Genomic DNA, 12,927 nt, shown 5'->3' with positions numbered 1-12,927 from the left:
TTTTCTCTGCTTTAATACACAGAATCGAGGACAATTTTATTATTTTATTTTTAAGGTCATAATATTATTTTTGTAATTTATAAATTTGCTAATTTGTATAGTACAATTTTGAGTATAATTTTTTGTCGCTGAAAAAATAATAATGATAACTTGGAATATATGTTCGCATGATATTATATTGATGAAAGCAATGCAAGTAATTACGTATTATAATTAATAACAATTAGTATTGTTGTATAGGTAAGCAAAGGTGTTAGGTATAAAATCTTTTTCGACAATTCAAAATGGAATATTTCAGCTTCGACATTCAATGTTTGCTCATAATGAATAAATTTATCAATTTAGCTATATTCTATCATGATCTATTTTTTATGTATCTAAGTGACATCACATGATGTGCACGTGGGCGATAGGTTTGGCCATTTATTACGGAAGATTAGATCGAATGGTAAAAAGCAAATTTCAGTTTGCCATGTTCGAGCGTAAAATAAAATCATTATAAATATAATTATTGCCATTAAATGAGGACCTTCCAATAAATACGGCAATAAATAATAATATTTCGAGAAAAAAAATTTTCCTATAAAAATCCCGACAATATTGATATCAACATTTACTTTTAATTAGATAGAAATATTCAACTTTATCGAGATTTTACTTTATTAATGTTTCATTTCAGGATCTAACGCTCGAACTCTACAAATTCTTGAGCAAAAATCTTCCGGAGCGAAAAATTTCAATTATTGGAATTGATCTCGATCCAGTTCTAATCGAACGGGCACAGGAAAAAAATGATCAATTTGAATCGGTGACTTTTGTTTGCATTGATTTCTTCTCCAATGATCGTGAAAATGTTCTATCATCTTATTTGAGCGAACGTCATAAGGTTAGAAAACTATCTTTTGCACTATTATAATTCTGAAATATTTATTATTACAAAGTTAATCATTGAAAGAGCATGTAAATTTGAAACATTTACATTGTGCTATTTGTCATTTAAAGACTTTTGTTTAATGTTGAACAGCATTAACTATGATTAAAAGCTCGACACTTATAAAATGAAACTTGTAAAATAATTACATATAATTAAATTTGAAGAGAGTCGTGATAATTATTGCTGAAATGTCTTCTTACCACTATTGAATCCGACATAAAGAGAGACGGAGAGAGAGAGAGAGAGAGAGAGAGAGAGAGAGAGAGAGAGAGAGAGAGAGAGACGGAGAGAAATAAAACTAAATGTCAACAGCTTTTATGATTGAATATCGAGTTAGCCTTTAATTATAAAAACTTTTGTTAAAGTCAGTAAAATGAACAAAATAAAAAAAAAATTAATTTAAATTAAATTAAATAATAAAGCGACGAGCATATTTTATTTCAGGATAAATTGTTATTTATTACTATCAACTTACCATCAACAATGGGGAGATTAATCATGAATTCCTCGTTTCAACGGTCTAAAGACTTTTGTGATCTTACAGAAACGCTTTGACGCCAGCTTTTGCTTCTCGATAACGATGTGGATCCACCTGAACAAGGGTGACGCGGGCTTGGAGCTCTTCCTTCGGGACGTCTGCTCCTGCAGCGAGGTAGTGCTGGTCGAGCCGCAGCCTTGGCGTTGCTATCGAAGCGCCGCGCGCCGCTTGAGACGAGCCAACCTCGGGGACTTCCCCCTCCTGGAAGGCCTTGAGTATCGGGACGAGGTGCAACGGCACATTGAAAAGATCCTGAGGGATCAGTGCAAGTTCCGAAGGCTTCACGTGTCCGAGAAGAACGAATGGCAAAGAAGGTTGATACTGTACAAGAGATGCCACGATGAACGGACGCACGAAGACTCGGCGTGACGTAATTTTCCGACACTGGAGACTCTCGGTGCAGAAGCATCTTTCATTGAATTTTTTTGGCTTACGTAGGTTCGTCGAATAAGGCGAATAAATATCTTCCCGACTCGATGACACCTGTAAACAAGATCACTTTCCACAATATTCATCCGTGATCACTTCATCCGTGATAAGGAAACGTGGTACTTTGTTATGATTTTAATAGTCCTCTTGCTCAATGAGATATTCGTGCTCGCTGTGGCAATCTATTACTTGAAGGTAAAAAAAGGAAAACAGTAGAAGAAGACAAGACGAATAACGTGGAGTATATATTAGTTTACCCAGTTTCGTAATGAGATGAAATTGACATAAAATATAAAACATTTTTGAAAATTTTTGAAATCAATGACGAATGAAACTTTTAATTTTATCTTAACTTAGATAATAATAATTTTTTATTATTTCAGCTAATGAAAATGATTCGAAATGTCATATTACTGAAAAATTATGCCGAGTCATCCGTTTGAAAAGCGAAAAGACGAAAAAAAAAAGATGCGTTGATACATGTGTATGGAAGTATTTACCAGATTATTACTGATATGAATTTTGGTTCTAAAATCTAAATTCTAAATTATTGTATGTTGAAAACTATTACAATAAATATAAATACATATGCATATTTTTTATAGATGACTTCTCCTTTTATTGATTATCGTAATAGAATAGAAAAGATTTAGATAAATAAACATATAAATAGAAAAGTGGAGAGAGAGAGAGAGAGAGAGAGAGAGAGAGAGAGAGAGAGAGAGAGAGAGATGGAGGGGGAGGGGGTAAATTTCTTGGATTAAAAATGTAAAGTAATAGAAAATATATTTGATACATAGCATTAGCCTATAAAACTGACAAGTAAACAAATCTAATGGATCAGTAAAAAATCTTATAAATTGTATGAATTATTCAAATTAAACATTCGCTTTTTTCAAATACCATGTATTTTTATTTTGCAAAATATTAAAAACGGTATAATATTGAATTAGAAATTTAAAAAGATATATTATCATGATGGAAAAGGGCAAAATGAATTTAATCATTTATGCCTATAATAGTTGTATTAAAACATTTTCCAAGAAATTTTTTTCTCGATTAAAGAGACTACTTTTTTACCATTAAAAATCATGTATGTAATCCAATTAATTAATGCATGTTCTTAACCGTCGAAGGCAGATAAATATTTGATTATAACATATTATAGTCTACGCAAATTTGTATTGTCTTTAAAAAATAAACTAAATCAGTAGTACAATTACTTCATAATTGGTCGATAAATCAAATGTTTGCAGTTTGAAAAAAATTTCTATACATACGACATTCTTATAGTAATTGTAATTGAATTTTATAAAAAGCTATTAGTTAAGACGTTACACGTCACTTTATCCTATAGACGTAACGTTCGTGTGCATGTGTGGTAATTAAACGACAGGATGCCTACAATTAGATTGCGTATGGAATTGCAAATTCTGCTCATCGGCCAACTATGGCACACTTCGAGATGGCAGCACCTACCGAAATTCGCCAATTCGACTTGGAATTCGATTTCGAATCTCAATCCGCCAACACGACACGCGCGATTCGGCTCCCAATTTCACACGAAGAGATTGCGAACTATTTGAAATTAAATGTAACAAACGGGCATTCTCTTGTAAATTAATATTTAACGATAATAATAATAATTATTATTATTATTAATTAACGATAATAATAATAATAATAATAACAATAATAATAATAAAAATAAAGAAAACAGCCCCCCGCCCCGCCCCGCCCCGTGACACTGCAGATGGGCAAAAATCTTGTAAAGTTTGATGACAATATTTTATAAGAATATTCCATTATACGCCGTCGTTAACGTTTGAACGAATCGAATGCAAATGTCCATACGATTGCTAACGATTTATGTTGCTACATAAATATTAACACTGCTGTCGAATCACTAAATGCTTATTCGTAAAAGCTGCACCGCCGGCGCCAAAGTAAGGATAACTTATATGAATGCTCAATTAAGTCGGCAAATTGCACATTGCTCGCGCACCGGGAAATTTAATGAACATTATTTTTGCCAATTTCTTCTTTTGGCTCGTAATGCGCGCAAACACATCGACCAAAGTCTTGGGCCGCTTTTCTGTCCCCCGAGCCTCTGGGACCCGAGTTTTTTTTCATTTCTTTTATCTTTATTTTTTTTTTTCTACGTCCATTATTTTCCAGCGAACCCCGAGGGACGTACGCAAGCGCCGCATGGCTGATATACTCAAGCACTCGCCTCTCGGCTAAACGTAATATCATAATTTCCAGTCGCTAGTGCATCATAAAGGAAGTATACGACCACGGGAGGAGAATCACTAGGTCGTTAATCACTGCAATCAATGTAACCGCCGCAAACAACGCCTATCGTAATTAATCGAGAAAATATATTCCTTCATCCCTGCCCATTTTGTAAACGACGTACGTGAAAATAAGCACAGCGCTGCGTTCGACCAATGAAAAAGTTTGCACGGTAGGGCTGAGTAGGAAAGTGGGGGAGAGCTCGACACTAATCGTGAGACGTTGTCATGAACTCCGCAAGCAAGGTAAGCCGAAAAATATAAGTTGAGACGCTTTTCCCGCCAAGTATCGCGAGAAACTATCAAACGTTTGCCATATCCTTGCCCCCTCCGTCGCTCATTACCCGGCATCTGTGAATTTTCCAAATATATGTCATTCGGAATTGAATCCTCAGCTTGTTTGCTTTAATAGTCATCGAGAAGCCAAAAAAAAAAAAAAAAAAAACACAAAAAAAACATTTGATCTTCTATACTTTAGTACGATATATATATATATATATATATATATTATATATATATCGCACCATGGAGTTAAACAGCGGCAGAAAGGTTATGTTTTGCTTTTGTTTTTATTTAAGTTTTTATCTCGAGGGCATTGCTATGGGGGTTTCTATTTTTTTCTTTTCTTTGTTTTTTTTTTTTTTTTTATAAATCAAGACTTTATATCGTACTTATTATTACTAAACGCTTATCCGAAATAATGCATTCACGCGTGCTCAAGTTTGTGTTGGTTTTTTTTTATTTTGAAAATTTTCAGGTTATGTTGCTCGGCTTACGTTAATATCGTTGAAGCATTTTGCATTAGTTGTCTATAGTGTGCCTCGTAATGTGATTAATTGTTAATTGTTAATTGATTATTAAGGAGGAACGGCTCGTAATTTTACATTGTTATATGTACGAATCGCTGTGTTTTGTTATATCACCAATGTCTTTGACAACCGAAACAAGCGAAGAGTGCACATATTTTAATGTGACGATTGAAAAACAAATGTATCATATTGTTCGATAGGTTGGTGAAATTTTCACCGCTGCTGGGGCAGCATTTACGAAATTGGGCGACTTGACCATGGAATTACATCCGACGACCGACTCTCCAACTGGGTAATCAACTCAACTTATACATTTAGCTGCTTGTCTGTTTCACTTATTAAATACTCGTTTCTCTGAATAATAATCATAATTATTTCAATTACTTTCTAATCGATTTATTTAGCCATTTGTAGCATTATTTATAATTTATAATTTTTTTGTGTGCATTTTATAATGTTAATCCATTGATGCTTACGCTTGCAACTGCAGTAAGTGGACTGACGAGGAAATTGAGATGCTCCGTCACTCGGTTAAGACCTTCAGCGAAGACTTAAACAAAATTAGCGATCACATCAAAGGGAGGACCGTGTAAGTTCGTTGTAAAGCTCATTTGGCTCCGAGAAAACGGTCGTCGCTCGATTCCTCAGTCAGAAGGTGGTTTTTTTTGACGACAATCGTTGCTTTCCTTTTAGATCACAGATTCGATCGACCCTTAAGAAAAAGGCTTTCGAAGAAGCCGGCGTACCCATTAGACAGCAGCAAATTATTGCGCAACAGCAAAGTACGCAACAATCGAATGTCCAGCAAGTACAAACGCAAAAGCAGACAGTTAGTAATCCTGGACTTATGAGCAAGTCGGCCGAAGTAACATTAAATATGCTAAATGCTCCTGAATCCGAAGTAGATGTCGAAGGCTTACCGGAAGAGTGCCAGGTTAAATTGGAGTTTGACGGTGCGACGGAAGAGGTTACGTCGTAACATTTACATCTATTCTGAGATGTTGTAAACATTCTTTTAAATTTTGCTTATTAGTATATATTCGACACAATTACTTTTGTAAAAAGTCCATGCAACGGTTAGAACTATTTTCAATTTAGACTCGTAGTACATCTTTCAAAAATAAGAAAATTTAGTAAAAAAACATTTTAGGAATGTCAGTTTTACGTTTACTATTTATGTATTTACCATAGTATCTGCAATTATAATTAATAAGATAGAGAAATAAGTTTTTTAAGTGTAAAAATTTAAATATATCGTGTTAGTTGGTTTATGTAACTATTACAAATTCTTTTATGAACGACAGCATCGAAGTGCAAAGTTTTAAATATACCGATTAATCATAACAGCGATCTTGAAATTCATTAAAATAAGGTTTTGTACTTGTAGATTTGGAAAGTTCCTAGATTAAGACAAATGACTTGTATTTACAATAAAAATTTGTTATACAATGATAGTAATGACAAATAAGATATTCTGCAGCGTTTTATTTCACAATATTCCCATTCGTATGAAAACTTATTATGTGCCAATGATTTTACATCTTGGCATTTACTTTTATTTATTTTTAAAGTAATAATTACAAGGATGTTTGGATGGATTTTGAATATTTAAATTTGAATATTTTTAATTCTTTACCGTAAAAAGATTCGAAGGTGCATGTAAACAAACATTTTATACGTGTACTTTTCAACGTTCTATGGGTAATTAAAATTATAGGAGAAATTGTGTATTAAACGTTAAATTCGAAAAGGTTCGCAAGCATCCAACAACGAACATTTACCAACGAATTTATCTTTGACGGATCAATGTATGTGCGTCGAATAATGAGAAAAAAGAAAGAAAAAAAGACACCCTCCTTACCATTAATTGTTAATAAGCGATTATTTAATAATATTAGGATTTTAAAAATATTTACTAATAACTTCAACGATTAATTCGAGACACGTAATATCTTATATAAGATATGTTTACAGACTTATAAAACTCGGATTACTTTGTAAAACGCATGAATTTTCTATTACTTTCTATTTGTACAAACGCACATTATATTATTAAAAAAAAAAATAAAATATTAAGAATATTTATAATTCCATGCTGGAACTTAGTGGAAGTATTTCCCGTGGCAACATTTCACGGTAATCAAATATGACAAAGATTTTTTAAAAACACAAACAAATAATAATTTATTCATATTCAGAGGACGAAACATTACTCCCTAAACGTGCAATTAAAGAACTTAATAACATTTGCTTTCATTCAATTATTGCTTATTTAAATGTCCCTTAAGCGCTGGCTAATCGAGTAAAAAAATTCAACGGCTTTTTATTAAAATATAATAAATTCGAATACGAGCTTATTATTAGTCGCAGTAAAGGGGAATCGTTAATTGTAAAAACTGAAGGAATAAGGGTGTGAATTTGTAATGGGCCCTGCTGAAAAATAAATTAACATTTTCTTCCGTTTGCGCGGAGATAAAAGGAAGAAAAATAGGATTGATGGGAGGGAATTTTCAATATCGTAGCGAAAGTGGGGGACACTTAGCAGAACCTTACATACTGGCTCCACCCATAGACGCTATTGACTCATACTCGGTGCTACTCGATAATAAATGTTAAAATCCATCTAGGGGCAATAACATCTCGGTGTGTGCGTATAAAATACTTTTTCCGACGCGTCGAGATCGATCGCAATATTTATTACGCAGCGCTGCACTTGATATTTCACACGCAGAGTGTTGCTGTTGCTGTTGCTGTTGCTGTTGCTGTTGCTGTTGCTGTTGCTGTTGCTGTTGCTGTTGCTGCTGCTGCTGCTGCTGCTGTTACTGTTGTTTCGATTTTCCAAATGCTCGCTCTCTACGACGTATTGTTTACCAGTGTGTAGTGCCGTGTTATTTATCGACAGACGACAATGACTGTTTCTTGGTCTCTGTATTTCTACAAAATTTTTATTTACACTTTTAATAGGAGCTCGAGTGAAAACGGGAAATCACGATTTGTCAACAGATATGAATATCTTTGGTGATTGTTTAGCTAGAGAGTTGGATTTGGTAAATTGAAAGGGAAAGGATCCGTGGCGAGGACGTAATATCATACAAACAGTTTAAAAACAGCAGGACATATGGAAGGCGGTATTATGGATGGTCCTGAAGTGACTCTTAGCAGGTCCGAGGATGATCCTTCGCTTCAAGGATGCTTCAGTCCAAAAAGAGCTCCGTTCAGATTTCTGGGACTGGCTCTTATGTGTTTCATGGGATTTGGTAAATAAACTGGACAAAGACAGTGTCGTTTAGAGTGTCGATTTTTATTTTCCAATTTATGACTTGTAATATTTATGGAGTATGTAATTCCATATGGAGTGCTTATAATGTAAATTTGTCAAAGCTTTATTATTCTTTCTCCAACATTGCAGACTTACATTATAATTAAATATTCCCAATGTGTTCTTTTTTTTTTTTTTTTTTTTTTTTTTTTTTTTTTTTTTTTTTTTTTTTTTAATGTTATTTTTTCTTTTTTTCTTTTAATTGGTCATTAAATTGAATTCAAATGTTATTGATATTTATCTAATGACAAAGATGGTTGGTTTTACAAGACTTAGAACATAACCAATGTATCCCATTTCATGATTAAGAATGACTAATGACATTATTTTATCTGGAATTCGCATTGTTTGGTTTTAAATTTTTTTATGTCGTCGATAATAAATAGCTGAACAAGCCACAAACAAGCCATTATTTCTTAGGGAAAACTTTCATGCTTAATAATTTTTCTTAAAAACAAAAAATCAGAGATTATGATTCTCAGTAACGTTAATTGTTAATATTTTTTTTTGCTTAAAAAATGATATATATGTTTTATCAAGAATAGTAATAGAATATTAAAAGGATATTTTTGCAATTGAAGTTATACTGGTAAATTATTAATGTATAGAGCGTATTAAAAATTACACGGTTTGTATAGTGGGAAATTATTTTTAAACGATTAATCAGCGTTTACGCATTATAATCGACATTTTAATAGCATAGAATTTGTTAAATTAAGTATGCAACTATGTATTCATATCCATAATTAATATTACCATTGTAAATTTTAGGTTCATACTTTTGTTACGACAATCCTGGAGCACTACAAGATAATTTTAAAAATGACTTAAATATGTCAACTAAAAAATTTGTTTTACTATACTCGATTTATTCGTGGCCCAATGTAATTTTATGTTTTATCGGAGGCTTTCTCCTCGACAGCTTATTTGGAATAAGATGGGGAACTATCATATATATGTCCCTGACATTGTTTGGGCAACTAATTTTTGCTATAGGTGGTTACACAAATGTATTTTGGTTAATGATGCTAGGAAGATTTATATTTGGGTACGTATAATGGAAGATACTCAAATTTGCATAAATTTTGGTTTTTCTTACAAAGTACTAAGAACTCTTTAAATTTTTGTATACTTTATAATAACATTCGAGCTGTAATAATACAAAAAAAAAAAAAAAAAAAAAAAAAAAAAAAAAAACCCACTAATAAGTATTTAGTTTAATTAATGTCCATATGTTTTGTTTATAATATTAATTGTTTCTTATTAGAATCGGAGCGGAATCGTTGGCTGTAGCTCAGAACAGCTACGCCGTACTGTGGTTCAAAGGCAAAGAACTAAATATGGTGTTTGGACTTCAATTGAGTTTTGCCAGAGTAGGCTCGACAGTCAATTTCCTAGTAATGGAGGATATATACAATTACGTATCAAAAACTTTAGGTTACCTTGGAGCAGAATGTATTGGAACGGTGTTGTTTCTCGCAACCCTCACTTGCGTCGCTTCCATGATTTGTACCCTTGTTTTGGGCTGTATGGATAGTCACGCAGAAAAAGTATTAAGACGAAACGAAGGCGAAGAGCCCACGATTGTTCGATTGACGGATGTCAAAGATTTTAAAAATATATTTTGGCTGGTCACTTGGATCTGCGTCTCTTATTACATAGCGATATTCCCGTTTGTCTCATTAGGAAAGTTAGTAATTAATCTTGATTTTTAAAATCATCTGCATTTATATCAACTTCTAAAGTACTTAACATTTTTCAGAGTTTATTTCATACGTAAATATGAATTTGAGCCAGCGGTCGCTAATACAGTGAATTCAATGGTCTACAGTATTTCTGCCATCGCATCCCCCCTCTTTGGTATTTTAGTTGATAAATCTGGAAAAAATATCCTCTGGCTCGTTTTAAGTATTATTGGTTCATTAGTTGCACATGGACTGCTTGCATTTACCTACGTTAGTCCATACGTGTGTATGATTCTTTTGGGACTATCGTATTCGATGCTCGCAAGTAGCCTTTGGCCATTGATTGCTTTAATTATTCCTGAACATCAGTTGGGGACCGCTTATGGCATGTAAGTTAATTAAGAATTGATTTCATTTAAATACAACTTATTAATAAAAAGATACAACTTTTAACATTGATATTCTTGGTATATTAAAGTCCATCATAGCCTTACTTATCTTTGATCGTACTTCTTTTTATAATTATCATTGTGATATGTTTAATACTTTATATATTATTGTTAATTTCAATAGTTCTTAATAATTAGGGCATTCTCTTGCATAAAAATTGTCATAAAAAAAAAAAATAATAATAATAAATATATATATATGTGCGCGCGCGTGTGTGTGTATATGTATGAATTCCATTTTCTTTCAATTCATAGTGCTCAAGCACTTCAGAATTTAGGTCTAGCAATAACATCTATAGTTTGTGGAATTATTGTTGATAATCACGGTTACTTTATGCTCGAAATGTTCTTCTTTACATGGCTCTGGAGTAAGTATTGCAAAGCATTTAAAAATATTCTTTAACGATTTAATCTACGAAATGTAAGAAATTAAATAATAAAATTACCATATTCTCAGTCTCGCTGATCACTGCCATCATTATCTGGATATCAGATTCAAACTCCACCGGCGGTTATCTAAACATGTCTCCTAAGCAACGCGAGCTATACGAAAAGAATCCATGTTTACCACAGATAATGGAAAGAGAGAAATTATTATCAGGGGATGGTTCGACTTCAGATTTATCTGGAGATGATTTGCTACAACCCCAGTCAGATACGCGAATGAGAAATCGCTATCTAACACGAATTGGTGCCGAGGTAACGGACGATGACTTACAAGCGTGACAATCATATCAATTTAGATTGTAAAATTCCTAATTGGAAATCTGAAATGTTTCAGACTCCAGTTCACATAAAAGGTACTACTTATCGTGCATTGCGATGATAAATTGTACTTTCTTTCTTTTTCTTTTTTTTTATATATATATAAACTAACAATGAATGATAGAAGGAAATCCTATGAATGTAGATGCAAGATCTCTGTTTTATTATAGACTTATATATTTGCAATGTGCGTAAATGATTGTCATTACTAATTAATTAATTAATATAAATGTGCCGTTCGTTCCAGCATTTATTATTTATGATAATTGGCTATTACGAATGTCTCGAATTTTTAAAAAGTTATATATTAAGTTTCAATCTTAACTCCACTATATTATCGAGTAGTATCGACCTTTTTCTATTAAAAGCATTGAATTTATTGTATATTTAAGCAGGTTACTATTAGTCTCGAGCATCGTGCAAAAATATAATTACTAATAAATAAGATGTCTATGGATGATCCACGTTAAAGATATATATATATATATTTAAAATTAGAATTCGCTCACTGTGTCTTCCCATTGTACAGCATATGTCTGTGATGTATTAGTATTATGCTAAAGATGAAACGAGAGAATGAGTTTTAGCGACAATGGTGCTGTTTGCCAAAAATGAAATGAAAAGAATTCACAATTATATTAAATCAAGTTCTCTACTAAAATGTGGGTCCACAAAGACGATTTATGTTTTATATTTTATACATTTAATGATGCGAAGAATCTCTTATGTATATATTACGATAATTGTGTTAGTAAAAATATTTATAATGATCTGCCTAAATACGTTAATATAATTTTAATCATGTGAAGTGTATTTTGTAAATTAAGCATGCTCAAATGATGTTATATGTAAGAAAGAAAGAAAGAAACTTTTTATTGAAAGATACAAATAATAATATCACAGAATGAAAACAATAATAATTAGTCAAATTTAAGATAATAGATAGACAATTGTATTACATATTGGTGGCTAAAATTTATATCGCATTAAATAAATGTTATTCCATTGTTTATTTACTAATTTTCTTACATTATTTATTACTTTCATTTTAATAAAATTTTTTTGATAATTTTTTTATACAAATTATAATTTATAAATTTATTTAAGGTTCTCGAGCAATTGACGATAGCATTTTATTTTAAAGACATTATAAAACCGTTTTTTTTTTTTTTATATATTATGCGAAAAAGTTTATGTAACATGAAGTTTTTTTAAATAAATTTTTATTTCCTTAATGCAGTCTAAATATTTTATTACACTTTATTTTCATTTATATATTCATATTTTCTTTACATATTAATAAAAAATAAAAATAAAAAAATATATATATATATGTATATTTATGTTATAATTTGTATTGATGTAACTCATTTGTTTTGTTTTATTTTACTCAATAATATCATAAAATGTTTCTCTATTAATTAATATTATACATAAATAATTGTTTTAATTGTCATTAAAATTATAATTTTAATTAAAATTCTCGTTAAAGTTTTAATCTTCATTAAAACAACTCGTTTTAAAAATTTTAAGTATCCTAATTACGTTATGCGCGTGCACGCATCTATACTAATTTAAATATTATTCACAACTCATTGATAATTATTATACGAGAAAAGGCGTATGAAATTAGTATAATTTGATCAATTTTCAAAATATTAACTTATTGCTTATGTTTATTTTTTCATTCCTTATTAAATATTTT

At 31.5% G+C, this 12,927-nt stretch overlaps 3 protein-coding genes across 8 annotated transcripts in view; all 3 read left to right on the top strand.

Annotated features, from left to right (window-relative positions):
* Positions 1-1,974, top strand: part of LOC105360045 (probable RNA methyltransferase CG11342) — an 84,706-nt gene extending 82,732 nt beyond the window's left edge. For both annotated transcript variants that reach the window (XM_011496823.1, XM_011496830.1), the window contains exons 3-4: positions 680-886; positions 1,479-1,974. In XM_011496823.1, the coding sequence (XP_011495125.1) occupies positions 680-886; positions 1,479-1,841 (570 nt within the window). In that variant the 3' untranslated portion in view covers positions 1,842-1,974. The remainder of the gene's footprint in view (positions 1-679; positions 887-1,478) is intronic.
* Positions 1,975-4,076: 2,102 nt separating this feature from the next.
* On the top strand, positions 4,077-6,062 carry LOC105360020 (chromatin complexes subunit BAP18). 3 transcript variants are annotated; one of them, XM_011496804.1, is made up of 4 exons: positions 4,077-4,441; positions 5,205-5,296; positions 5,495-5,593; positions 5,698-6,062. In XM_011496804.1, the coding sequence occupies exons 1-4, from the start codon at positions 4,424-4,426 to the stop codon at positions 5,981-5,983; spliced, it is 495 nt and encodes a 164-aa protein (XP_011495106.1). In that variant the 5' UTR covers positions 4,077-4,423; the 3' UTR covers positions 5,984-6,062. The 3 variants fall into 3 exon arrangements, with proteins under 3 accessions (XP_011495106.1, XP_011495097.1, XP_011495114.1); XM_011496795.1 differs by lacking the exon at positions 4,077-4,441 and adding an exon at positions 4,710-4,744; XM_011496812.1 differs by lacking the exons at positions 4,077-4,441; positions 5,495-5,593 and adding an exon at positions 4,710-4,744.
* A 1,759-nt stretch (positions 6,063-7,821) lies between these two features.
* Positions 7,822-11,956, top strand: LOC105359996 (major facilitator superfamily domain-containing protein 1). Of its 3 annotated transcripts, XM_011496777.1 has the most exons (9): positions 7,841-7,877; positions 7,969-8,261; positions 9,095-9,371; positions 9,591-10,013; positions 10,086-10,397; positions 10,713-10,825; positions 10,915-11,156; positions 11,239-11,257; positions 11,721-11,956. In XM_011496777.1, exons 2-9 carry the CDS (start codon positions 8,123-8,125, stop codon positions 11,762-11,764), a joined length of 1,569 nt encoding a protein of 522 aa, XP_011495079.1. In that variant the 5' UTR covers positions 7,841-7,877; positions 7,969-8,122; the 3' UTR covers positions 11,765-11,956. The 3 variants fall into 3 exon arrangements, with proteins under 3 accessions (XP_011495071.1, XP_011495086.1, XP_011495079.1); XM_011496769.1 differs by having other exon boundaries at positions 7,822-8,261; XM_011496784.1 differs by lacking the exon at positions 11,721-11,956 and having other exon boundaries at positions 7,822-8,261; positions 11,239-11,283.
* The last annotated feature ends 971 nt before the right edge of the window (positions 11,957-12,927 follow it).

This window comes from Ceratosolen solmsi, unplaced genomic scaffold, assembly GCF_000503995.2.
Source record: "Ceratosolen solmsi marchali unplaced genomic scaffold, CerSol_1.0 scaffold10, whole genome shotgun sequence".
NCBI classification, from domain to species: Eukaryota; Metazoa; Arthropoda; class Insecta; order Hymenoptera; family Agaonidae; genus Ceratosolen; species Ceratosolen solmsi.
This window is presented reverse-complemented; position numbering and strand designations above follow the sequence as displayed.